Source organism: Chelonia mydas, chromosome 1 (genome assembly GCF_015237465.2).
Source record: "Chelonia mydas isolate rCheMyd1 chromosome 1, rCheMyd1.pri.v2, whole genome shotgun sequence".
In the NCBI taxonomy this organism is placed as follows: Eukaryota; Metazoa; Chordata; order Testudines; family Cheloniidae; genus Chelonia; species Chelonia mydas.
Genome location: NC_057849.1, coordinates 32,296,012 through 32,321,779, shown reverse-complemented (window position 1 = coordinate 32,321,779; position 25,768 = coordinate 32,296,012). Strand labels below are relative to the sequence as shown.

At 44.5% G+C, this 25,768-nt stretch overlaps 1 protein-coding gene across 2 annotated transcripts in view; it reads left to right on the top strand.

Annotated features, from left to right (window-relative positions):
* Positions 1–3,994, top strand: part of TRPC6 (transient receptor potential cation channel subfamily C member 6) — a 171,209-nt gene extending 167,215 nt beyond the window's left edge. For both annotated transcript variants that reach the window (XM_037889826.2, XM_043529383.1), the window contains exon 12: positions 3,038–3,994. In XM_037889826.2, coding sequence (XP_037745754.1) covers positions 3,038–3,189 — 152 coding nt within the window. In that variant the 3' untranslated portion in view covers positions 3,190–3,994. The remainder of the gene's footprint in view (positions 1–3,037) is intronic.
* The last annotated feature ends 21,774 nt before the right edge of the window (positions 3,995–25,768 follow it).

The following is a 25,768-nucleotide window of genomic DNA, read 5'->3' as shown; positions in this document are numbered from 1 at the left end:
TGTGTGGGGATTTGCTTCTGATGATGACCTTGGCAAAGTTGGGGGATTGTTTGAAGGCCAGAAGAGAGAGTTCATGAAAGATTTCTTTCAAGGCTGGGTCCCAATAAAGTATGGGTTGTAATTATTTTATGATACCCCATTTGTGTGGGGTTACAAGTCGGGGTGACAACTTGGGGTGTCTGGTCAGTGTTTTGGGGGAGAGTTGTATTAAAGCAGGTTGTTCCGGGTTATTTGGGTGGCCAGTTCCACGATGCAATCTGCTTCTCTGGTGGAGTGTCCTTATTTAGTGAAGGTAGTTTTAAATGTGTTTAGGTGTTAACCAAACTTTCTCTTCTGAGCAAATTCTGTGGTATCTGAATGCCTGACTGTAGATAACAGATTTTTTGGTGTGTCTGTAGTGGTTGCTGGATCTTGGGGTAAGTGTGTTGCGCCATGGGTTTTTGTACATAGTCATTTGTAGGGTTCCATTGTGGAAGCTGATTGTGATGTCTAGGATGTTAATTGTGGCATGGGAATGTTCAAGAGTGTTCGATGGATGGGTGGTGAAGTTGTGGTGGAAATCTATAAGGTAGTTTAGGTCACCTGTCCAGAAGATGAAAATATTATCAATATATCTCAGGTATATCATTGGTTTTGTGGTGCATTTTTCCAGAAGTTCTTCCTCAGGGTGGTCCACAAAGAGGCTGGCATATTGGGGTGTCATCCTAGTGCCTAGCACAGTTTTAAAAAGTATTTGTTGTTAAATGTAAAGCTGTCATGGGTGATGATGACATGGATGGTTTGGTGATGGGTTTGGGGTGGATTTCTGAGCATTGTTCATTATCTTGTAGATAGTGAGGCAGGCAGCAATGGCATCGTGGTGAGGGATATTGCTGTATAGGGAGGTGACATCCATGGTAGCAAGGATGGTGTTCTGGGGGAGGTAGTTAATGCTGTGGCGTTTCAGGAGGGAGCCGGTAGTATCTTGGAGGAAATTGGCCCACTGTGTGATAAGTGGTTTGAGGATGGTTTCTATGAGCCCTGATATTGCTTCAGTAAGAGTGCTGTTGCCTACACTGGGAACGACGACGGCTATAACATGTCAAGCGTGTTGCCACTTCTACTAGTAGCTACACATTCCCCATATCTAGGAATTGTTAAACATTCTCATGGAGCACCATCATTTTAATTCAGAGATTGTCCTGTGACCACTTCCCCTTGCATTCTTCATGGTGTGGGTCAAGTGTACACTTGTGGCAATGACAGCAAAAAGTGGAAAAAGTAATACTGGGAAAGGGTTTAACAGAGTTTAGCTTCTTTTAATGTGATTTAATGTATCCGACCAGTTCTCTACATACACTAGCAAGTGTGTTCTGCAGACCCCCACACAGAAGTGCTGCCCTCCCTCTCTCACCCTTCACCATAGATATGCACTGGCTCTGCCTTTCTGTGTGGAATATTGCCCCTGCCAATTGCATATCTGGATTATTTGCTCACTAAACCCTGCTCTGTTTCCTTTTCTTTCTGACTCTATCTTCTTCCTTTCAGACAGGCAGCTGGGGAGGTAAAGCAGAGCTGTGCCTCTGTACTAAAGTGCTTTCCCTGTGGTTCAGCAGGCGATGCAGATTAAGGCTATGGCTACACTACATTTTAAATCGGCATAAATTATGTCACTCAAGGGTGTGAATAACCCCCTTCACCCCCCCCCCACCCCCCGAGCAACATAGCTTATGTCGATTTACTTGTCGATGTGGACAGCACTCTGTTGGCAGGTGAGCTTCTCCCGCTGACACAGCTACTGCCATTTGCGGGGGCTGGAGCAAGTAAGCTGAGGGGAGAGCTCTCTCCCGTCAGCTTAGAGCGGCAACACAAGAGAGTTTACAGGAGCGCAACTGCACTGGTTCAGCTGTGCCGCTGTAAGCTCTCTCATGTATCCATAGCCATAGCCAAGTGCCAGAAGCTCAGCAGTATTCTAGCTCTTCGCATGCCTGTGCCTGTTTGCCAGTATTAGTTTGTCACCAGTTCAGGTGAATCCCAGAGAGGAGGTGGAAAAGGCTGGTAATCACTGTGTCTTTTGGAGACTGACATTGAGACCCCTGTAGGCTTGTTACCCAGTGTTTCTAAACTACTGACATATGAATAGAATTCCAGTGTATTATTTTAGTTCTGAACCAGGCTTCTCATTCTTCAGGCAGAAAACATCTATCTTCTAATAAATGGTGTTAATTTTCTTATTCACTGGCCTGGTTCGAAACTGCTCTTAAACAAGCCTGTTTTCTGAGAAGATGACGCTGGTAGATTATTGACGAACATGCCTTTGTGGGATTTGTTTCAGTAGCATTAAATCAGGCATATTACATCAACAGTTGTGTGCATTACTTGATGTGTCTCCTTTAAGAAAAAATATTTATTCCAAATTGAGTTAAAATCTGAAGACTGGGCCACCCTTTCTGGCAATAGTACAACTCTTCCCAAGGAATTGCCTCTGGAGAGAGAAAAACTCCATAGGCTTTCCTCGTGGAGGTGCCCCCAATCATTCTGTGGGTTTGCTGCTGTTCTGCCCAGAAATTGAGCAGAATCGAGGGACCCTGTGGGAGGAAATGGGCTTCAGATGCCTCTGTGATCCCTGAGACCTCTCCCTGGCAGCTGGCTCTGGCATTCCTAGCACCAATCCACCATGCTCCTTGGTCACTGCTACCTTCAGAGCCCTCATTTAAGAGTGATTCCTCTACATGGAGGGCAGGATTCATATACATGGAGCAGATTGATTCTTTGGGGTTATGATGTGCCCCCTACAACTCCCTTACTCCTCATCCCAGACACCCTTACTCCCAGTCACATCTCCTCATGTGGATCCTGACCCCAGAGAGAGCCCCCTCTAAAGACTCAGGAAGAGGCACAGGGCCATGGAGGCAGCTATACTATACACCTACCTTTCTGGTTGGGCAGAGGAAATCCATGCGCGGGATGGTCTGGCACTAAGTTACAGTTATCATAACGACCTTGGTTACACTCTCTTTTTCTTTTGCTTCATAACTTTTAATCTTCTCTCTCCTAGGGGAACTGAAGGAAATTAAACAGGACATCTCAAGTCTCCGTTATGAACTTCTTGAGGAAAAATCTCAGAACACAGAAGACCTGGCAGAACTCATTAGAAAACTTGGGGAGAAACTTTTGATTGAGCCCAGAGAGGAAGAAAGAAGGAGTTAACTTAAACATTTAAACAATGAACCAAAAATTCAACAATCCACTTCAAGCCATATTTATCCTCTCTTAATTTTTCAAGCTAAAAGTTCACAGTTTTAAAACAGATCAAGAAATAAAATTATTCCAGTTCTTGCAGATGGTTAACCCCTTACATCTGTGATTGACAAAAACAGTCATTTGAGAAAAGATATTTATTTATTTTACCCCCCTCCAGAGAAAAATTAATCTTAGATTACTCAATGTGTAATTTCGTTCTTCCAAATATATCAGCTAAGGCTTGACTAGACCATCCATTAATGATTAAAACTGTTGGCTCTGTAAATCTAAACTCCTCATATCTTAACCTCTTATATTTTCAGTAGCTTCCTTTCCTAAATATGCATAAGTATAATTGAACAAAATGGAAGAGAGGAAGGCATATAAGGCCTGGTCTAAAAACATCCCAAATCAAAATCCATTTATTTTTCAAAATAAAATGTTCCCAGGTGGGGGAGAGGGGGAAGGCTCAATTTGCAAATAAAATGCAAAACGATGGAAGTAATTTATTCTGAATATGTTTCCTTGTGGAGATTTGTCGTGACATCATGTGAGCTGCCTCCTTACCACTCATTCCACTATGTTTTTCAACAAACCAATACTGAGCTATCCTTCCAGGAAGCTGCATTCCAATGGGAGTTACTGCATTGAGAAAAGTTTCAGAGTAGCAGCCATGTTAGTCTGTATTCGCAAAAAGAAAAGGAGTACTAGTGGCACCTTAGAGACTAACCAATTTATTTGAGCATAAGCTTTCGTGAGCTACAGCTCACTTCATCGGATGCATTCAGTGGAAAATACAGTGAGGAGATTTATATACACACAGAACATGAAAAAATGGGTGTTATCATACACACTGTAAGAAAAGTGATCACTTAAGATGAGCTATTACCAGCAGGAGAGTGGGGAGCCGGGGGGGAGGGGGGGAGGTGAGAAGAAAAACTTTTGTAGTGATAATCAAGGTGGGCCATTTCCAGCAGTTTACAGGAACATCTGAGGAACAGTGGGGGTTGGGGGTGGGGAAATAAACATGGGGAAATAGTTTTACTTTGTGTAATGACACATCCACTCCCTGTCTCTATTCAAGCCTAAATTAATTGTATCCAGTTTGCAAATTAATTCCAATTCAGCAGTCTCTCATTGGAGTCTGTTTTTGAAGTCTTTTTGTTGTAATATTGCGACCTTTAGGTCTGTAATCGAGAGACCAGAGAGACTGAAGTGTTCTCCGACTGGTTTATGAATATTATAATTCTTGACATCTGATTTGTGTCCATTTATTCTTTTACGTAGAGACTGTCCAGTTTGACCAATGTACATGGCAGAGGGGCATTGCTGGCACATGATGGCATATATCACATTGGTAGATGTGCAGGTGAATGAGCCTTTGATAGTGTGGCTGATGTGATTAGGCCCTATGATGGTGTCCCCTGAATAGATATATGGACACAGTTGGCAACGGGCTTTGTTGCAAGGATAGGTTCCTGGGTTAGTGGTTCTGTTGTGTGGTGTGTGGTTGCTGGTGAGTATTTGCTTCAGGTTGGGGGGCTGTCTGTAAGCAAGGACTGGCCTGTCTCCCAAGATCTGTGAGAGTGTTGGGTTATCCTTCAGGATAGGCTGTAGATCCTTGATGATGCATTGGAGAGGTTTTAGTTGGGGGCTGAAGGTGATGGTTAGTGGCATTATGTTATTATCTTTTTGGGGCCTGTCCTGTAGTAGGTGACTTCTGCGTACTCTTCTGGCTCTCTCAATTTGTTTCTTCACTTCAGCAGGTGGGTATTGTAGTTGTAAGAATGCTTGATAGAGATCTTGTAGGTGTTTGTCTCTGTCTGAGGGGTTGGAGCAAATGCGGTTGTATCGTAGAGCTTGGCTGTAGACGATGGATCGTATGGTGTGGTCTGGGTGAAAGCTGGAGGTATATAGGTAGGAATAGCAGTCAGTAGGTTTCCAGTATAGGGTGGTGTTTATGTGACCATCGCTTATTAGCACCATAGTGTCCAGGAAGTGGATCTCTTGTGTGGACTGGTCCAGGCTGAGGTTGATGGTGGGATGGAAATTGTTGAAATCATGGTGGAGTTCCGCAAGGGCTTCTTTTCCATGGGTCCAGATGATGAAGATATCATCAATATAGCGCAAATAGAGTAGGGGCATTAGGGGACAAGAGCTGAGGAAACGTTGTTCTAAATCAGCCATAAAAATGTTGGCATACTGTGGGGCCATGCGGGTACCCATAGCAGTGCTGCTGATTTGAAGGTATACATTGTCCCCAAATGTGAAATAGTTAAGGGTGAGGACAAAGTCACAAAGTTCAGCCACCAGGTTTGCCATGACATTATCGGGGATACTGTTCTTGACGGCTTGTAGTCCACCTTTGTGTGGAATGTTGGCGTAGAGGGCTTCTACATCCATAGTGGCCAGGATGGTGTTTTCAGGAAGATCACCGATGGATTGTAGTTTCCTCAGGAAGTCAGTGGTGTCTCGAAGATAGCTGGGAGTGCTGGTAGTGTTGGGCCTGAGGAGGGAGTTTACATAGCCAGACAATCCTGCTGTCAGGGTGCCAATGCCTGAGATGATGGGGCATCCAGGATTTCCAGGTTTATGGATCTTGGGTAGCAGATGGAATACCCCAGGTTGGGGCTCTAGGGGTGTGTCTGTGCGGATTTGTCCTTGTGCTTTTTCAGGGAGTTTCTTGAGCAAATGCTGTAGTTTCTTTTGGTAACCCGCAGTGGGATCAGAGGGTAATGGCTTGTAGAAAGTGGTGTTGGAGAGCTGCCGAGCAGCCTCTTGTTCATATTCCGACCTATTCATGATGACGACAGCACCTCCTTTGTCAGCCTTTTTGATTATGATGTCAGAGTTGTTTCTGAGGCTGTGGATGGCATTGTGTTCTGCACAGCTGAGGTTATGGGGCAAGTGACGCTGCTTTTCCACAATTTCAGCCCATGCACATCGGCGGAAGCACTCTATGTAGAAGTCCAGTCTGTTGTTTCGACCTTCAGGAGGAGTCCACCTAGAATCCTTCTTTTTGTAGTGTTGGTAGGAAGGTCTCTGTGGATTAGTATGTTGTTCAGAGGTGTGTTGGAAATATTCCTTGAGTCGGAGATGTCGAAAATAGGATTCTAGGTCACCACAGAACTGTATCATGTTCGTGTGGGTGGAGGGGCAGAAGGAGAGGCCCCGAGATAGGACAGATTCTTCTGCTGGGCTAAGAGTATAGTTGAATAGATTGACAATATTGCTGGGTGGGTTAAGGGAACCATTGCTGTGGCCTCTTGTGGCATGTAGTAGTTTAGATAGTTTAGTGTCCTTTTTCTTTTGTAGAGAAGCAAAGTGTGTGTTGTAAATGGCTTGTCTAGTTTTTGTAAAGTCCAGCCACGAGTAAGTTTGTGTGGAAGGTTGGCTTTTTATGAGAGTATCCAGTTTTGAGAGCTCATTCTTAATCTTTCCCCGTTTGCTGTAGAGGATGTTGATCAGGTGGTTCCGCAGTTTCTTTGAGAGCATGTGGCAATATTACAACAATATTACAACAAAAAGACTTCAAAAATAGACTCCAATGAGAGACTGCTGAATTGGAATTAATTTGCAAACTGGATACAATTAACTTAGGCTTGAATAAAGACTGGGAGTGGATGTGTTATTACACAAAGTAAAACTATTTCCTCATGTTTATTTCCCCCTCCCTCACTGTTCCTCAGACGTTAACTGCTGGAAATGGCCCACCTTGATTATCACTACAAAAGGTTTTCTTCCCCCCACCCCCCGGCTCTCCTGCTAGTAATAGCTCACCTTAAGTGATCACTTTCCTTACAGTGTGTATGATAACACCCATTTTTTCATGTTCTGTGTGTATATAAATCTCCTCACTGTATTTTCCACTGAATGCATCCGATGAAGTGAGCTGTAGCTCACAAAAGCTTATGCTCAAATAAATTGGTTAGTCTCTAAGGTGCCCCTAGTACTCCTTTTCTTTTTGCATTGAGAAAAGAACACCTTTCACAAAGTTTTATTGAAAAGCTATTGTTGAGGTCCAAAGCAAAGCCCCCAGTCCAAATCCTCCTGAACCTTGGAGAAGTTCTGATCGGTTTCCATCTTCTGAGCTGCCCCAATTTCTATAATGTCTTGAACCACACCAGCAGCTCTGAACACTCCCAAATTTTAGAGGAGTTTGCATCTGGATTGTTTTCTTTGCTGACACTTCCATCTAGGAAGGACCAAACCAAACTCTAGATGCTAACCTCTCTGAGTTCTTGGAAGCTTTTGCATCTGGATATGAACATCTTCAAAGTGTAATAATTTGTTTTATCCGGTCCCATTTTTAGCAAAAAGAAAATCATAGTCTGAAAGTAATAGCTTTTTAAACTTTGTGGAGCATGTTTTTTTGTAGAAAGTATTAGAATCTAAACATCTCCACCTCTCCCTTTTATACTGGAAGTTTAAAAAATAGTCATTGCCCAGGAAATTTGTTCCAGATTATGGTTTTTAGTGTCTAAGTGAGTGAGCTGAAAGATACTTTTCTTGGTCAAATCATAATTATTTTGGAAGGGGGATAAACTATAAATACATGGTGGGGGTGGGCTTCTGTCTTTTCTGGAGTGTAATCCAAGTTGTTATTAAGGTCAGCGCTCCTAGAGTAGATCCACTTTGATCCATAAAAGTTCTGTGATTCTGTGAAACTTCTTAGCCTTACCAGCTCAGCTAGTAATGGAGAGTGTGGGACAAACTATGTATTTCAGGCCTCAGACTCAATGAACTCAGGGTTTAGAAACTTTAAAAGGCCTCTCTCAGGGAGGAGAAGGAAAAAGAGTTTTTCAGAGGTGCCAGAACAATGTCATTATAATTATGCATGAAACCACAGTGGCTAAGGGTGGGGAAAACTATGGCACCCACAATGGCTACCCTTAACCTTAATCACTTGCCTTAGGTAATTCAAAAGCATGATCTCTTTATCTGCTGTATTCCCTATTGTGAGGATAGGGAGTACTGCAAACACTGAGATGCCCTTGTCTATGTGTCTCAGGCTTTACGGCCTACTTTTTACATTGACCAGTGAACCTAAAGCAGTTAAGGTTTTGACTCCCATTGGAAGTCAATGGGAGTTAGACTCGTAGCTCCTTTATGCCCTTTGAAAGTTCCAGCCTATATAGTTAGAGCAAAATTAGACTTTGACTTTACATGTCCAACTCAAAACACTTTGGGCCTGATTTTTAGAGATGTTTAGTGCTTCCCACACCAGTGGGAGCTCAAAGTGCTCAGATCCTCTGAAATCAGGTCTAATTTGTCCAGAGTAGGTCCCCCAAAATTAGCAAACTCTTTTGAAAATTTGGCTGCTAAAATCTTTAGATAACAATTGCAACAGAATTATCCTTTTAATATTAGAAACTTCTTGACGATGTTCATTCTAATTTACAATTTGGATCCATAACATATAATATTAAATCATGGTTAAAACTTGAAACTGCATAAACATAATATAAGGAAAATGTTTACTAAATAGATAACAAGGAAAAAAAGCAGGTACTATTGAAGTGAATATTTTTATTGCAGAGGTTAAATGAATGCTGTAAATATGTTTAAGCCCAAATTTTTACTTTCCTTAAAACTGAAGGACCGTAATGTACATACTGTATTCATGAAGATATGCATATGGATTTTTTTTAGTCAATGAAGATATTTTATATGTGGTTATTACAAATGGAAGAATTTGTTTAAAATATTGAAGCAGTCCAATGCCAAATGTAGTATGACAGACAATGTAGTAATTCAAATGAACACCATACCAAATACATTATGAGATAAATTAAAATGTACCAGACTCAAAATACCTGTGTGACATGTTGTCTGAACATGTTGATCACTTTGGCTACTTTTGCTTTACAGACAATGATTATACAAATATGGCTGAAGGCTATAATTCACTAGCAAACTATCACCCATTGTTACCCCAAAAACAGAATGTAAATATCCCCCAAGTTTTTCCTCAAAATAGCCTATCTGTTATAACCCATCTGTTCTCCTCAGGTATCGGTCTCCAGGGTAGCTAAGGAATATCTTAGAGTACACTGATGCAGCCTTCTGATAAATGATTGACACAAGCAGTGTCCTTTCCAAAACAAAGCATCGTTCATTGGTGTAAACACAAAACCCTAATACAACACCACCCCTCATTGGTGCTAAAAAACAAATCCCTCATAACAAGCTAAAGAGCACCCCAAAACACACTGCCTTACAGTTTGGAGTAATACTAAGTGGCTGTGCCCCACTTCAGTATGAAGTTGAGTGCATTGGAAACAGTGTTGTGTCGTGGTATACCCTCTGCAGAGTTCTGACAGGAAAATATTAGCAAAAGTAAGCAAAGCAACTGTCAATCAAGCCTATGAGCAGAATATGTAAGGAAAGAATGTGGCCGTCTCATCCGTTTGTTTGCTTTGCCCATGTGGTCTGTCTGTTTAGTCCAGTAAGAGGGAGAAGACCAAGTGCAGGAGAAACCAGAGGGAGAACATCTAAGAACTGTTAAACTCAGCTTTCATCGACAAAACAGTGGAGGTGTACACACTACAATGCTCTTCCCACTGACAAAACTCGACTGCTTTGCTGACAAAATAAAATCGCCTTGACGAGAGGCATAGAGGTTTTTGCGGCAAAGTTAGATTGACAAAGTGTCAGTGTAGAACTGCACTTGGTTATGTCACCATAAATGGCCTCTAAGAGGTGTCCCACAATATCGATCCCGACCTCTCTGGTCAGCAGTTCGAACTCCGCTGCCCTGCAGCCAGGTACACAAGCATCTGCCCCTCAAAGGACCGGGAATTTTTGAATTCCACTTCCTCTTTACTCGGCGTGGAGAGCTCACATCACTTCTTCACAGTTGACCACAGCAGCCCCACACAGAAAATGTTCTCCTGCTTGGAGCACACCATAGTTATTGGATTTGCTGGGTCTGTGGGGAGAGAGGCTGTGTAGTTCCAGCACCACTCCAGCCATAGACACTTTGATACCTACGGTGAGATTTCTCATGGCATGTTGGATAAGGGCTATGAGCAGGACATGAATCAGTGCCATGTGAAGATAAAGGAGCTGAGCAGGCATACCAGAAGGCAAGGGAGTCAAACCATTGCTCTGGTGCTGCACTGAAGACCTCTTTAAAGAGCTGGACGCCATCCTTGGTGGCAACCCTACCTCCACCACCAAGAGCCCCATGAATACTTTGGGAGGGTTGGAGACAGCGGCCAGCAGACCTGACCCCGAGGATGAAGTGGTGGATGAGGAAGTGGAGTTGGAGGATAAGATGGGACAGGCAACAAGGTCATCCGAAACTGTGGCAAGCCAGGACCTCTTCTTGACCCCAGAGGGGTCAAGCTAATCTGAACACTCTGTCTCTGGTGCACGTGATGCAAGAGAGGGGAGCTCTAGTAAGTGCTCATTTTCATAGAATCATAGAATATGAGGGTTGGAATGGACCTCAGGAGGTCATCTAGTCCAACCCCCTGCTCAAAGCAGGACCATCCCCAACTAAATGATCCCAGTCAGGGCTTTTTCAAGCCTGACCTTAAAAACCTCAAAGGAGGGAGATCCCACCACCTCCCTAGGTAATGCATTCCAGGGCTTCACCACCCTCCTAGTGAAAAAGTTTTTCCTAATATCCAACCTAAAGCTCCCCCCTGCAACTTGAGACCATTACTCCTTGTTCTGTCATCTGCTACCACTGAGAACAGTCTAGATCCATCCTCTTTGGAACCCCCTTTCAGGTAGCTGAAAGCAGCTATCAAATCCCCCCTCATTCTTCTCTTCTGCAGACTAAACAATCCCAGTTCCCTCAGCCTCTCCTCATAAGTCATTTTGATTTGATATTGCTCGTTTACATGAGATAGAGCTGTCCTTTGCTTTGCTATATGCTAGAAGTGGGTTGAGGGATAGAAATGTACAAGACTAGCTGTGTTTGCATCTGCTTCATATTCCCTCTGATGCAGCTACACAGTGGGGGCTCTGTGGAACAGTGTGTTAATGTACACCGAGATTTAACGGGAATCCTCCAGAGAGATCTCTAGGAAACTTTCCTGGAGGTACTCACCAACCCTCTGCTGAAGGTTCTTTGGCAAAGCTGCTTTGTTCCTTCCCCCATTGTAGGAAACTTTCTCTATGCTAATTGGCAATCAGTTGTGCAGGGACCAAACCGGCACATAGGCAAGCAGCATAGAGACCAGGTCTGAAGATGCACGCATGCAGGAGATGCACCCTTACATCCTTGCTTACCCTCAGGAGTGAGATATAAGCTTCAATGACCCTGTGGAAAATGGTGGCAGAATTTACAATATTGTCCCAAGTCACTTGCAGTGATCCCCTTAAAAAAATACCAAGACCGTTTGCCTGATTTTGAGCACACACACACACACACCAGCCAAACTCATCATATTTAGGGAATACTCCGAGCTGTGGGGTTGCCAAGGAACAGTGAGAAAGAGGTGTATTTTACTATCATGATTTGATTCTGTGAGTGCACTAACAATCATGCTTCTGCTTCTACACCAGCAGATCACCTCAACCAGACACGGAAGCTAAACAGGAGGAGCAAGGAGGACACATTTCAGGATGTGCTCCAATCCTCTGATGCCGCAGAACAAGAACACAGGGCATGCAGAAAGAGATAGTTAATGAAAATTTAAAACTAGATAGGCATGAGAGGAAGCAGGGCCAGGAACAAATTTCAGTAGGCCAGGAGTGGATGACAAAAGTGATGGAGGAGCAAACAGAGATGCTGAAGTCCCTAATTGTGCTGCATGCAAAATATGTGTGCTCATCCCCCCTGTAGCCCATACAGAACTGCTTTACATGCCCTTCCCAAACTCCTTCCGCACATTCTTTGCATCTTCCCAGCCAGTCATAGTATTCCATTCATTCCACTCCTTTGGACCTCTTTGCAAATGATAGCTGGAGTTCCACACAGCTATGAGAGCCTCCATCGGGAGAGTGGCCTTCTAAGTGTTATGTCCCTTTCAACAATGCATTTTCTTTGTGTTGTTTATTGCTATTTAATAAACAAATATGCTCTTGAAGATAATGAATCTTTATTTGTCTCCTACACATGGTGGTTGCTGCTGGAATTAATACACAATGGCAATTGGCACATTTGCAGACTACAAATCACAGTCAGGAAGAAATCATCAAAATTTTCATGCAATGTGGCAAGTTAACAAAGCATGGCTGAATGCTTTCCAAAAAGACACATTACTGGTGCTCATTGTCAATATGGTACCTCAAAGCCACCCTGATTTGAATAGCCCCCCGTTGTGGCCCTCTAATAGCTCTGGTATCTGACTGCTCAAAATCAGCCAACTGGCGATTCACATCCACGCTCCACCCTGGGGAAGCTTTTCACCCGTAGTCTCACAAATATTATGCGGCGCACAGAAAGCTGCTATGACCAGAGGAATATTTTCCTCATTTAGGTCTAATCTGACAGAAAGGCAGCGCCAGCGTGCTCTTAATCTGCCAAACACATATTCAACAATCATTCTGCAGCTGCTCAGCCTATTGTTGAAGCGCTCCTTGCTGCGTCCAGGTTTCCCAAGTAAGGCTTCGTGATCCATGGGAGTAAGGGGTACAGTGGATCTCAAAGGATCACTATGGACAGTTCAACATCCCCCACTGGAATATTCAGGTCTGGAAGGAAAGTCCCTGCTTGCAGTTTTCTGTATAGGCCAGTGTTCCTGAAGATGCATGCATCATGCACCATCCCTGACTATCCCTCACTGATGTCAGTGAAATGACCCCAGTAATCCACAAGCACCTGCAATAACAGAGAGAAGTGCCCCTTTCTATTGATGTATTGTGTCGCAAGATAGTCTGGGGCCAAAATTGGGTTATACATGCCATCTATTGCCCTGCCACAGTTAGGGAATCTCATTGCTGCAAAGGCATCCACTATTTCACACACATTGCCAAGAGTCACATTTGTTTGTAGCAGGATGCAATTAATGGCCCTACACGCTTGTGTCACCGCAGCCCCAACGGTCAACTTCCCAACTCCAATCTGATTTGCGACCGACTGGTATCAGTTTGGAGTCACCAGCTTCCACACAGTGATCACCACGTGCTTCTCCACCAAGAAGGCAGCCCTCGTTTTGGTGTCCCTGCCCTGCAATGCTGGGGCGAGCTCTGCACACAGTTCCAGGAAGGTGGCTTTACACTTCCGAAAGTTCTGCAGTCACTGCTCCTCATCCCAGACCTGCATAACGAAGCGATACCACCACTCAGTGCTTGTTTCCCAAGCCCAATAGCGATGGTCCACTGTGTGCAGCTGCTCTGTGAATGCCTAAAATAATCTGGAGTTTTTCTTTCCATGGCACACAGCAGGGCAAACACCACGAATTCCTGTTCAAATTCAAAGCTCATGATATACTAAATGATCAGCCACCCTGTGTTCAGGACACTGACCACAACAGTAGAGAGCTGTGCAGGATTCATCCTTTCAGACAGAGATGGCGGGTGCACAGTACACAGGGGCTCTTGAAAAATGGCACAAAACATAGTCGAAAGACCATGGAATGAAGGGACAGAAAAAACTGCATCATGGGATGTTGAGCACGTACCCATGATGCACTGCGCTCCATTCCACCTTCCCACAACTCCTAGCTGCAGAAGTGTCAGGTTGCACAGTGGGATAGCTACCAACAGTGGACTGCTCTCGCTGTCAATCCTAGAGCACCAACTGTGGATGCTCCCCGCTGAAAAAAAGAGTGTTGTGTGAACACACACAAGCAATGTAATTATAGCGGCTCATGATCATAGGCGTAACTTGAGTCAACTTAACTCTGTAGCATAGACATAGCCTCAGAGCAGCAAACAAATCTTCAATATAAGGCAGTGGCTACTGGTTTTCACAAAAGTTGGTTCAGCCTGCCACCTTGTGTTTCTAAGTGAACTTCTTTTCTTTTTTTTTTTGCTTACTTTTTCTTATTGTTCAGGCAGTGAGTGCATTGTACACTCGTGGGATAGAAGCTCCTCAACACCACTGTTATGTTTTGACCCAGCAGAGACAGAGAGACACACAAGGGGAGTTGATTTCAACACAGTTATCTGCTGTGGTGACTTTATTGTTCTGGAAACAAATATGAACAAATGGAATTGAAGCTCTGCTCTGAGCACAAAGTGACCAACCATATAAAGGGGCAAGGACATCTCAGTTAGGTCACTAACCTGGGATGTGGGAGAACTGTTCTGACTGGCCTTATTTGAAACAGGGACTTGAACTTGGGTCCCCTCTCTCCCATGAGTACCCTAACCACCAGGATATTGGGTATTTGGGGATGGAGCTCTCAATCTCTCCTGTTGAAGCTGTTCCACTTTGTACTAATAATTACATATAAATTGGGCCAGAAAGAGATGGATTCTACAGCCCAGTGGTTAGAGCACTCACCTGGGATATGAGACTCAAGTTCCTTCTGCAAATCAGGCAGAGCAGCAATTTGAAAACAGACGAGTGCCCTAAACACTGGGCTATTGGCTGCTAAGAGAAGTCTCTCTCTTGTTTTTCATGAGAAAGGGCTGACCTGGCTTAGGCACCTAACTCCAGGAGAGGGTTCACGTCCATGATCCCTGAACCAACCCTAACCACCTTTGAGGGATGGGGTTTAGGCCCTGTCCCATTTCTCGGGAGTTCTGACTTAGCTAACTTGGATGGCTCCCAGCTCAGAGTGCTGGCTTCTGTGAATCCCATTTTTAGATGCATACCTCTCCCCCATGCATTGTATAAGGAGCCTGGATGCCTGACTCAGGGCAGTGAATTCTACTGGGCAGCAGGGCATCTATTAGTTAAGAGTTGCAATGCTCAGTGTTGCAACTCCTAAATCCCTTTGTGGCTCTAGCCCAGGGGTGGGCAAACTTTTCGGCCTGAGGACCAGATAGGGGTTCCAAAACTGTATGGAGGGCCGGGTAGGGAAGGCTGTGCCTCCCCAAAGAGCCTGGCCCCCGCCCCCTCCCAATTCCCGCTCCCTGACTGCCCCCCTCAGAATCCCCGACCCATCCAACACCCTGCTCCTTGTCCCCTGACTGTCCTGACCCCTATCCACACACCCGCCTCCTGACAGGGCCCCCGGGACTCCCACGCCCTAACTCTCTCTGTTCCCCATCCCCTGACCAGCCTCCCTCCCAGAACCTTCACCCCATCCAACCCCCCCACTCCCCACCCCCTTACCATGTCACTCAGAGCAGCATGCCTGGCTGGAGCAGAGCACTGGCGACACAGGGAGCTGAGGCTGTGGGGGAGGGAGGACAGCAGGGGAGGGGCCAGGGGCTAGCCTACCCTGCCGGGAGCTCAAAGGCCGGGCAGGACAGTCCCATGGGCTGGATGTGGCCCACGAGCCGTAGTTTGCCCACCTCTACTCTAGCCCCACACGATAAAACACTTGCCCAGAACACAGTGCAGCAGGGTAAGCCAGGCCAAACCCTGCTTTTGTTGGGGGTTCTGTGTAGGGCCATCCCTGGAGGGGACAGCATTAGGATTCAGTACATCTCCCATGGAGGCACCACAAGAACGTTTGTTCTGAAGCCCCAGCCAGCATTAAAAACTACTCTCCTCTGGCAGAACTGCTGTGTGTAGGGAACAGTGAAAATCCACTTCAGCTGCAGCACTCCCAAGTAAGAAAGAGGGAGCAAATTACACTCCTTGAGCCCACGGAGAGTTCATGTAGCCAGTAGTTTATGGTTGGTGAGCCAGGATCTTTAATGTAAAAAAATATTCATTGGTGCTAGCAATTGGCATACTGAGTTTTAGCTCACCGCAGCTTAAAATATCTTCAATATTAAGCCCTCCCAACCCGCATTTACAGTATATAGGGACATCCCAGCAGAACTTTAAATAGAGCAGCTGTATCATGTAATTTCACTAAGTGACATTCTTGCACCTTTATGTATTGGCTCAGCGGACAGTTTAGCTCAATTAAATTTTGCATTTACATCTCACAGATTTCCCTGAAGCTTAACATTTGTAGCTGGATGTTGTAATTAAGACATCATAGACCACATGATGTGCCACATGCTGATACACAACACAAGAGAAATCTTCTGTATGTGTAAAATGGCTCATTTTCCATTTAAATATTTAATGGATTTTTAATTCAGTAGAAAATACCCAATTGAATAATATGTCTTGCTCATAAATGGTCCTGCTTAATTTTTAATTGGGCCTGTGGAAAACATAACTGACAAATTAGAAAGTTTGTCATTTGTAAAAACACTCCCACTTAAGGAGATCAGACCCAAAAGGCAGCTAGTGTGAGGCTAAGGCATGAATTACACTTAAAAAGTTACGTCAACATAGCTACGTTGATCAGGGGTATGAAAAAAAATAGACACCAGGTTTAAAACAAACAAAAGGAAGTATTTCTTCACACAGCACACAGTCAACCTGTGGAACTCTTTGCCAGAGGATTTTGTGAAGGCCAAGACTATAACAGGATTCAAAAAAGAACTAGATAAGTTCATGGAGGATAGGTCCATCAATGGCTATTCGCTAGGATGGGCAGCGACGGTGTCCCTAGCCTCTGTTTGCCAGAAGCTGGGAATGGGCAATGGGGATGGATCACTTGATGATTACCTGTTCTGGTCATTCCCTCTGGGGCACCTGGCATTGGCCACTGTCAGAAGACAGAATACTAGGCTAGATGGACTTTTGGTCGACCCAGTATGGCCATTCTTATGTTCTTATGACACAGCTATGCCAATTTAACCCCAGTGTAAATGCAGCTACATCAACAGAAGCATGCTTCCGTAAATATAGCTAACTTTGTTCAGGGAGGTGGTGTTCCTAGACCAATAGAAAAATCCCTTTCCATTGCTGTAGGCTGAGTCTACACAATGTGGTTGTGCCGTGCAGTCTCTGAAGTACAGGCACAGCCTGAAAGACAATCTTGATTTCCCATAAAAATGGAAGGTATATGTTCATTAAAGGATCAGTACCTTATAGTGACTACAGCCTAACAAATGGTACCTTGGAGCAGCCATAGCCTACTCCTGATTAGCTATATAGACTCACAGAACTGGAAGGGACCTCGTGAGGCCATCTAGTCCTTTAGTAATGAACAGAGACTATTTTGTGTTCTTGTTCCCATCATTGTAAACCACAACTGATTCTTGGTCCTTTTCCTAGTCTTGTTAGCCTATTTTGTTTTGTTTTTTGTTTTTTTCATGATCCGCAAGACAATTATTGCAGTGCCTTATATGTCCAGTCAATTGTATTTTAGTAGCAGCATGGTTTTTGCTTTAACCTTTTCAATATTTGGTGATTCAGTTGCTTGACATTTACTCTTCACTCCCTCTTTAATCAATGGGGAGCAAATCAAAATAACTTTAAAAGGTCATATTGTACATTGGGCTACTATATTTCCTGGGATAAATAATTACTGTTAATAGTAATATTTTAGCACTTGTATAGTTCTTTGAATTTTTAAAGTGATTTTATAAAAAGCAATGATCAAGTTCTGTTAGCTTTGCTCACAGTGAATAGCACCTTAGTCTGCCCATGGAGTGAGATACTATTCAGTGTGTGAAAGGCTACCAGAATCTGGTGCTAACTAACTAATCCTCACACAACATCCTTGTGAGCTATTCTTAGCCTTCATTTTATAGCTTTTTAAACAAGCTCAAATGACAAAAATTGATCCATTCTGATGACAAGGCTTTAAAGAGACTAGGGAAAGATATCAACTCATCCTCATCAGCAATTTCATGTCTAGTTGGAGCTGTGCCCCAAATCAAAACTCCAGGCTCAAAAATCCTCTAACTTTGGGGAAGTTCATATCTGCATGAAGACTTTGTGGCTCATGCCCATCTCTGATCTCTAGCTCTTAGCCTGTCATTTATAAGTATTCTCAAAAGAGGTTACATGGTGCAGTCTAGTCATACTCTAGCTTTTCACTGCTACAGAGCTTCATTCAAAACTTTCTTTAGGTCCATATATAGCACAAACGTCACTGTGCTCAAAAGCAGCCAAGGACTTGGATAGCAGGGAATTAAACATCAGGCTTGAGGGGTGCTGGGGAAGCCATGTGGATTGATCTGCATAGTAGGTGCTTCTAGCCAGTGATGTCTTTGCCTGTCACTTTCATCAACCAAATGAACAAAAATGTGACAGTTTCAAAAAAGTAATGTTAAAAAGATAAACTAGATATGCAAATGAATGTTAGAAGGGACAGTCTAACTCCAGGTGAATCCTTTCTAGTGACAGCCTGGACAGAGGAAAGCATTTTTTTCACTCCTGGTAAATTGTAGTGCTTAGGAAAGTGAGTCTATCAGCAATTGCTAAAGCTAAGGGTACATCTACACTGCAAATGAAGGTGTGATTGTAGCACAAGTAGTGAAGTCATAACAGCATAGACTTTAGTCCTGGCCAGTTACCCAAGTGTGTACCCAAGTTCCCCAGCAAATTTGTACTGGGTTGCTAGTCCACACTGAAGTCTATACCAAAACTTTTTCAAAACTTTTGTTATTCGCACTACTATCATACCTTCATTTGCGGTGTAGGCATACCCTTGTGTAATAGGTGCTACAAAGCGTTTGAAACCCACAAGTGGCCTTGGGTGTCTTGATTGCCTCTAGTAATGGATAGCAATATCTGTCATGGGAAGTCAGAAGCTAGGACCTAGAGGAGATTTCCCTCAAGAGCTCAAGGGAAAGAGCAGACCAGCTGTATGCAATTATTCAGAAAGCACATGTAAAGAGACAGTTGACTAAAAAGGTTGCTGAAAGGAGAAAACTACTCTCTGCTCCTTGATGATTTTGGTACAAACAGGTATTTTTGTTTGCTTGTTTTGCATTGTGAAACTTGTTTGAACAAGCAGCCTAAGGAACTAAAAAAAGAGAGATTTAATTCTATACCAAAGAGGGTCTCATGTTGCTTGTAGGAAGGACTTCGGAAGTGGGAACAGCCATATCTACTATCCAAAATGGAATAATCCCTTGAAACAGTGGAGGAACATGGAAGCATTAATGAGTACATGGCTACATTTACACTTGTGTCCATCCCTGGGTACTTGTCCGTTTAGTGCTCGTGTACTGCCGACAGACCCCAGTCATTGGCAGGTGGGATCGAACGTGGGTCCTCTGAAGCTTAGTGTCTGAGCCTCTAATGCATGAGCTAAAAGCACTGTGGCTCTTAGCTAAGGTTGTAGCAGACTCATCAATCTCTAGCTCGGCTAGGTGCTACTAGAGGGGGACAGAGCACCACACCAAGTAGGCCTGGCTTACACTAGCACATGTACCTCATACCCACGCAGTGTCCACATATGCTGGGTTGGGCATGGGTACACGCTCTGCACATACATATACCAACATCCACATTGCCCCTTTCCGGTATGTGACGTTAGTGCTACCATTTCAGGGGTGGTATCCCAGAATTCTGTGAGTCATGGGAGACACGCTAGGAAGTGCCTTGCTGTGTGTTGCTGGTACTATATGCAACTTTCTCCCATTTGGCAATGGCAGCTCCCACTCATTTCTTCCTTCTGCCAAACTGCATGGAAGACATAGAGCAAGTCCATCATGATGTGGTTCTGCTTCTGCTACTGCTCATAGACAAATATTCATGTGGTGCAGTACCAGATACTGGAGAGAATGGGTCCAGAAATATTTGAGCTGCCAAAAAAGACTGACTGAGAGGGTGAATGAAAGTCCACTGGGGTCCCATGGAACAGATGTGTTGAATCTATGAACTATGCCTGTGAGTGGACTACCTTTTCTGGTCCTGAAGAATCAGCATAGGATAGTAGGACCACATCATCTTGCAGCCTGGGATGATGAACTGTGGCCGCATAACTTCTGAATGAGGAAGCAGATCTTCATAGAGTTGTGCAAGGTGCTTAGTTCAACACTCCAGTGCCAGACCACTTGAAAGCCCTACTAGTCCAGAAGTGGGTGGCTATTGCCCTTTGGAAGCTGGCAACTCGGGACAGCTACTGGTCAGTTTTTGGGGTTGGGAAGTCAACCATCGGGGTGGTGGTAGTACAGGTCTGCCACTGTTATCTATCCATGGTTGATTACCATAACTCAAGTCCCTGAAAGTATAGACCAGTGGTTCCCAAACTTGTTCCGCCGCTTGTGCAGGGAAAGCCCTGGCGGGCCGGGCCAGTTTGTTTACCTGCTGATCGCAGCTCCCAGTGGCTGCGGTTCACTGCTCCAGGCCAATGGGAGCTGCTGGAAGCGGCGGCCAGTACGTCCCTCGGCCTGCGCCGCTTCCAGCAGCTCGCATTGGCCTGGAGCAGTGAACCACGCCCACTGGGAGCCGCGATCGGCCGAACCTGCGGATGCGGCAGGTAAACAAACCGGCCCGGCCCGCCAGGAGCTTTCCCTGCACAAGCGGCGGAACAAGTTTGGGAACCACTGGCCTAGATAGATTTCAGAAGATGGGATTTCCAAACTGTGCAGGGGCCACTGATGGAACACACATTCCCACACTTTTCCCACCAAAAGGGGCCAGTGAATACATGAACTTAAAAGGTTTCTATTTACTCATTCCCCAAGGCTTAGTGGACCACAGGGGTCAATCATGAACATGACCCATGTTGGACACACAAGAAAGGATCATAATACCATGGTGCTGAGATCAGGATTTACCTGAGAAGGGAAGAAGGGCCTTTATTCCTCTGAAACTAAGTTGTTCTGTATGGTGTTTCTGTGCTGATAGTTATTTTGGAGGACCCAGCATACCCACTCCAAACATGGCTCATGGAGCTGTACCCCAACATCGCCAACCCAGGAACACAGGAATTCATCGACAGACTGAGTAGCTGCAGAATGGTGTTGGAGTGAGCCTTTGGACTGCTGAAAGCTTGTTGGTGATTCATACAGACCTATCTGGATGCCAGTGTGACCAGTGCCATTTGCATAATCATGGCATGCTGTGCATAGCACAACATATCTGAGGCTAAAGAGCAGTACTTCAGGAGCAAGTGGGCTCAGGACAGATCTAGTTTGCAAACCATGTACAGGCAGCCAGATCACCCAAGTGTCCACTGCTCCTGGTTTCTGTCAGGCAAGAGAAATTCATGTTGCTATTTGCTTCATGGAACAGCAGGGAGCCAGAAGGTGACTTTGGGCTTTGCCGAGGGACACCATGCGACTCTATGGTGCTGCTGGAAAAGCTCAATAGACCATTGTGACATTTCTCAGTGGATTTCAATCTCTGGCAGCCAACGTTTAAGCAGACAGTTATGTGCGGTCCCTCCATAAGATTAACACCTTTGGCTGTGATTTTGTGCTGGAGAGGGTGTACCTGCAATTTAATGCTAGCATTGAGCAATGTTTTTGTTATGTGTTAACAGCTCTGTTTAAGCATCTGTTTATGGGGAGCACTTAATCATTCAGACTTCAGGGATGTATCATGGGAGCAAGAGGGAATATTTCCAAGATGTGGGGGTGGGTGCAGTCATGGAAGACAGTGTACTCTGACCACACATTGATGAGCACCCAGGTGTGCTCCAGAGACCAAGTAGAACGTGATCCATGATTGCTTGCGCTGATCAACAAAGTTCATGAATGAACTGTTCAGAAGTGCTCAGCACGTTTGCAGGTAACAGGGGGTCAGGGACCTGTATACATTTGGGTAAGGGACAGGCAGCAAAGGGTTCAATGCATTGTGGGAGTGGCCCTAGAGGACTATTGCTACCCATTAACTGGTACAGGCCACTTGCCCCAGTCCACATGGCACTGTAGAACAGGTTTGGGACCCTGCTACAGCAGACGTGTGCACATACCCACAACCCTCATGAATTCTAGCTTACTTGCTGAGCACTCGTGTTCAGGAATGTGCTTCAGGGTTTCAGACATGGACAGTGGAGTCTGAGGTTATGGATAACAATTCACATTTAACCGAGTACAGTAGCAAGTGTAGACGTAACCCATGACTTAGCAAAGATAAATGCTGCTGCAGCAACTGTTCATGAGAAGACAGCAGGAAGTCCAACAGGAAGCTGAAAAAACAGCAGATCCAAGAAATTCTATTTTAGAGGCAGAAGTTTATTAATCCTGCCCAATTTGTAGCACCAGTTATTGATCCCAGACTCCTGCTTTCAGATTTAGGCCCTGAAGCTGACCAATCTACCTATCTATCTACCTCCATTTGAGCAAAGAAGATCACTACTGCAGCATGGCTTAAAGAGATGAGGGTCACACAAAGAACAGTCATCTTGATGGGCAGAGTACAAGCCACCTATCAAACCCTAGCAGACAAATTAGCTTGGGACTAATTAAGACTATCTGTCAAGGCTGCTACACTAGAGCATTAGGGACCTCTCCTGAGAATTACTGATGCAAATTTTGGAAGGAATGGTTTTACTAGGACTTTTATCCTGTGCTCTGGCTCAGCACCTACTGTAGCCACTCAGTAGCACCAACCCAAGACCCAGTCATTTAAGAATGTAGTGAACTCCATTGCTTTGGAGCAGATATTATTCTTTCCTTAACACAGCCAGTGATAGGTCCACTGACACATGAGCAGACAGTGTCTGGCTACTGTCTGGCTCAACAAGCCCCTAGACCGCAACACCAGTACAGAGGGGCAAAGCCAAGTCTTGGATGGGTCAAAAGGCACCACTGCCTTCAGTAAAAGACTCTGGGGGGTTACAAAGTATAAGAAACTAAAGGGAAAAATACTCCTGCAGACTTGCAGGTCCCAATGGGAGCTGCTCAGTACGAGGTTTGCATAGAGTCACTGGATGAGGGTTCTCAGGATGTCTGGATGTGGGGAGGCTAAGGGAGCTCTCCAAACTAGCCCAAAATCCGCTTTAAATGTGAGAAGCCCATACTGCCGTATTGCAATTCAAGTGTGCTTTCAGGCATCATTTCCGGCCTCTTTCAACTATGACAGGGCTCTAAATGGAGCAGTACAACTGACCAGCACGTTTCCCAACCTGCCACCTTTTCCCCCAGACACTCTTTCATCACGTTAAAAGTAAGTCTCTAGCTGTTAGGGTTGCAATGAAACCCTGGAACTCATGAACAGAGTGTAACTGTTGTAGTGCAGATCTCACCTGTTAAATCAAGGAAGAGGTTGTAGTTAGGCCATGGTTAGCTAACCACCATGTATAGCCTTGCCCGTACACCAATGACACATGTCAATATTGTTAACTATTTCATTGCTTAGCAAAGCTTGGAAGAGAAGAGAGGAAGATTCATATTGTGAAGATCTACACCAGTGGTTCTCAAACTTCATTCACTGTGACCCCCCCCTTCGGACAACAAAAATTATTACACGACCCCAGGAGTGGGGCCCAAAGCCCAAGCCCACCATAGCCCTGCTGCCCTGGGTGTGGGGGGTAGAGTGGGAGGGAAAAGCCGAAGCCCAAAGGCTTCAGTCCTGGGTGGTGGGAGTCGGGCTTCGGCTTCAGCCCCGGTGCTAGGGGGCTCGGACTTTGGCTTGGTCCTTGGCCTCAGCAAGTCTAGCACCAGCCTTGGCAATGCCATTAAAATGAGGTTGCAACTCACTTTGCGGTCCCGACCCACAGTTTGAGAACCCCTGATCTACATAATGTACTGTGAGTGACAGCTTGTTTTGTCACCATTTGTCAGTGTGCTTGTGGTAGTGCTACCACTTATATTTTTTACTCCTGTCTAGGAGCCAAACCCAAAAAGACCAGCAGTACATCTGAGCCCCACCAATGGGAAGCCATGCTGGAGTCCAGCCAAACCTAGTCTAGAAAGAAGCAAGATTCACAGCTAATTTGAACAATAAGTTTGCTATGTAGGCAACCAAATACTTGGGGTTCTTGGTAGGACAGGGGGGAAATGCCATGCCTCCTAGACAAAGATGAGGTACTAAAGAAAACCCTAGTTCCCTGAACAAAAACAATGTGTAATCCTTTCAAGGACTAGGGAGCTATTACAGGTGCTTCCTACTATGTCATCCTGGCCATTCACTTAACAGAAGTCACTAGGTAGAGAACTCCACAACAGGTCCACTAGATGACATACTGTGACAGAACCCCTTTCATGAATGTCTATGTGATGTCAGACCCATGGAGCAGCACCTTGTGCTTCAGAACATTGGCTTCACACAGGCCTTCACACTTCAAGTAGTGCTTCAGACATGGGCCTAGGCCTACATCTTTCATAATTACTTAAACCCAATATTATGCTGAATGCTTTTTCCTAGAGAAGCTCAATATGCCACCACTTTGAAGGAGTGGGCTGTAACAAACCTCAAATACAGGTACTACTTTTAGGGAAACCATTTGTCTCTCTTATAAATTATGCCCCACTGCACTAGCTTCATACTGATCTGGTGTCATTGTCTTCAGTAGCTGTACTGGCTGAAGACCAAACACCTAAATGATGATTCCTTTTCTCTGTGTTTGGGTAAGATACCTGACCATCAGCAGAACCCAGACCCTGGTCCAAGGGAGGAGGTACATGATAGGCAGGGGACCTTGTGGTCATGGTACTACCCATTACCCATTCCCTAACTCTTTCTTAATGAAAGGAGGCAATATCTGCCAGGATAGTGGGAAGCTATGACCCAGAGGAGACAAACTAGAGAAATGGTCTGAAGTAAATAGGAAGAAATTCCATAAGGACAAATGCAAAGTACTCCACTTAGGGAGGAACAATCAGATGCACACATACAAAATGGGAAATGACTGCCTAGGAAGGAGTACTGTGGATAGGGATCTAGGGGTCATAGTGGTTCACAAGCTAAATATGAGTCAACAGTTAACACTGCTTTTTTAAAAAAAAAACAAACATCATTCTGAATGTTGTAAGCAAGACACGAGAAGTAATTCTTTTGCTCAACTCCACACTGATTAGTCCTCAACTGGAGTATTGTATCCAGTTCTGGATGCCACATTTCAGGAAAGATGTCCACAAATTGGAGAGAGTCCAGAGAAGAGCAACAAAAATGATTAAAGGTCTACCTATGAGGGAAGATTGAAAAAATTGGGTTTGTATAGTCTGGAGAAGAGAAAACTGAGAGGGAATGTAACACTTGTCAAATACATTAAAGGTTGTTACAAGGAGGAGGGAGGTAAATTTTTCTCATTAACCTCTGTGAATAGGACAAGAAGCAATGAGCTTAAATTGCAGCAAAGGTGGTTTAGGTTGGACATTAGGAAGAACTTCGTAACTGTCAGAGTGGTTAAGCATTGGAATAAATTGCCTAGGGAAGTTGTGGAATCTCCATCACTGGAGATTTTTAGGAGCAGGTTAGACAAACACTTGTCAGGGATGGTCTCAATAATACTTAGTCCAGCTATGACAACAGGGGACTGGACTAGATGACCTCGCAAGGTCCCTTCCAGTTCTACGATTCTATGACATTGGAACATACAAGGTTAGCATATTGCCACCAATTATTCTCCAATTAATTCAGAATGGCTATACAATTATTCTCTACTACTTTGCTCTTCTGCAATAACTTACACTCTTCAGTTGAATATATCTGTATGCTTTCTGCTCAGTCCTCTCTCCAAAAAGTCTACATTTAATGGAAATTAGTTATGTAAATACATGAAATATAGTTTTCTTCACAATAAAGCAAATATTTTAACAATTTTATTTTCTTAGTTGT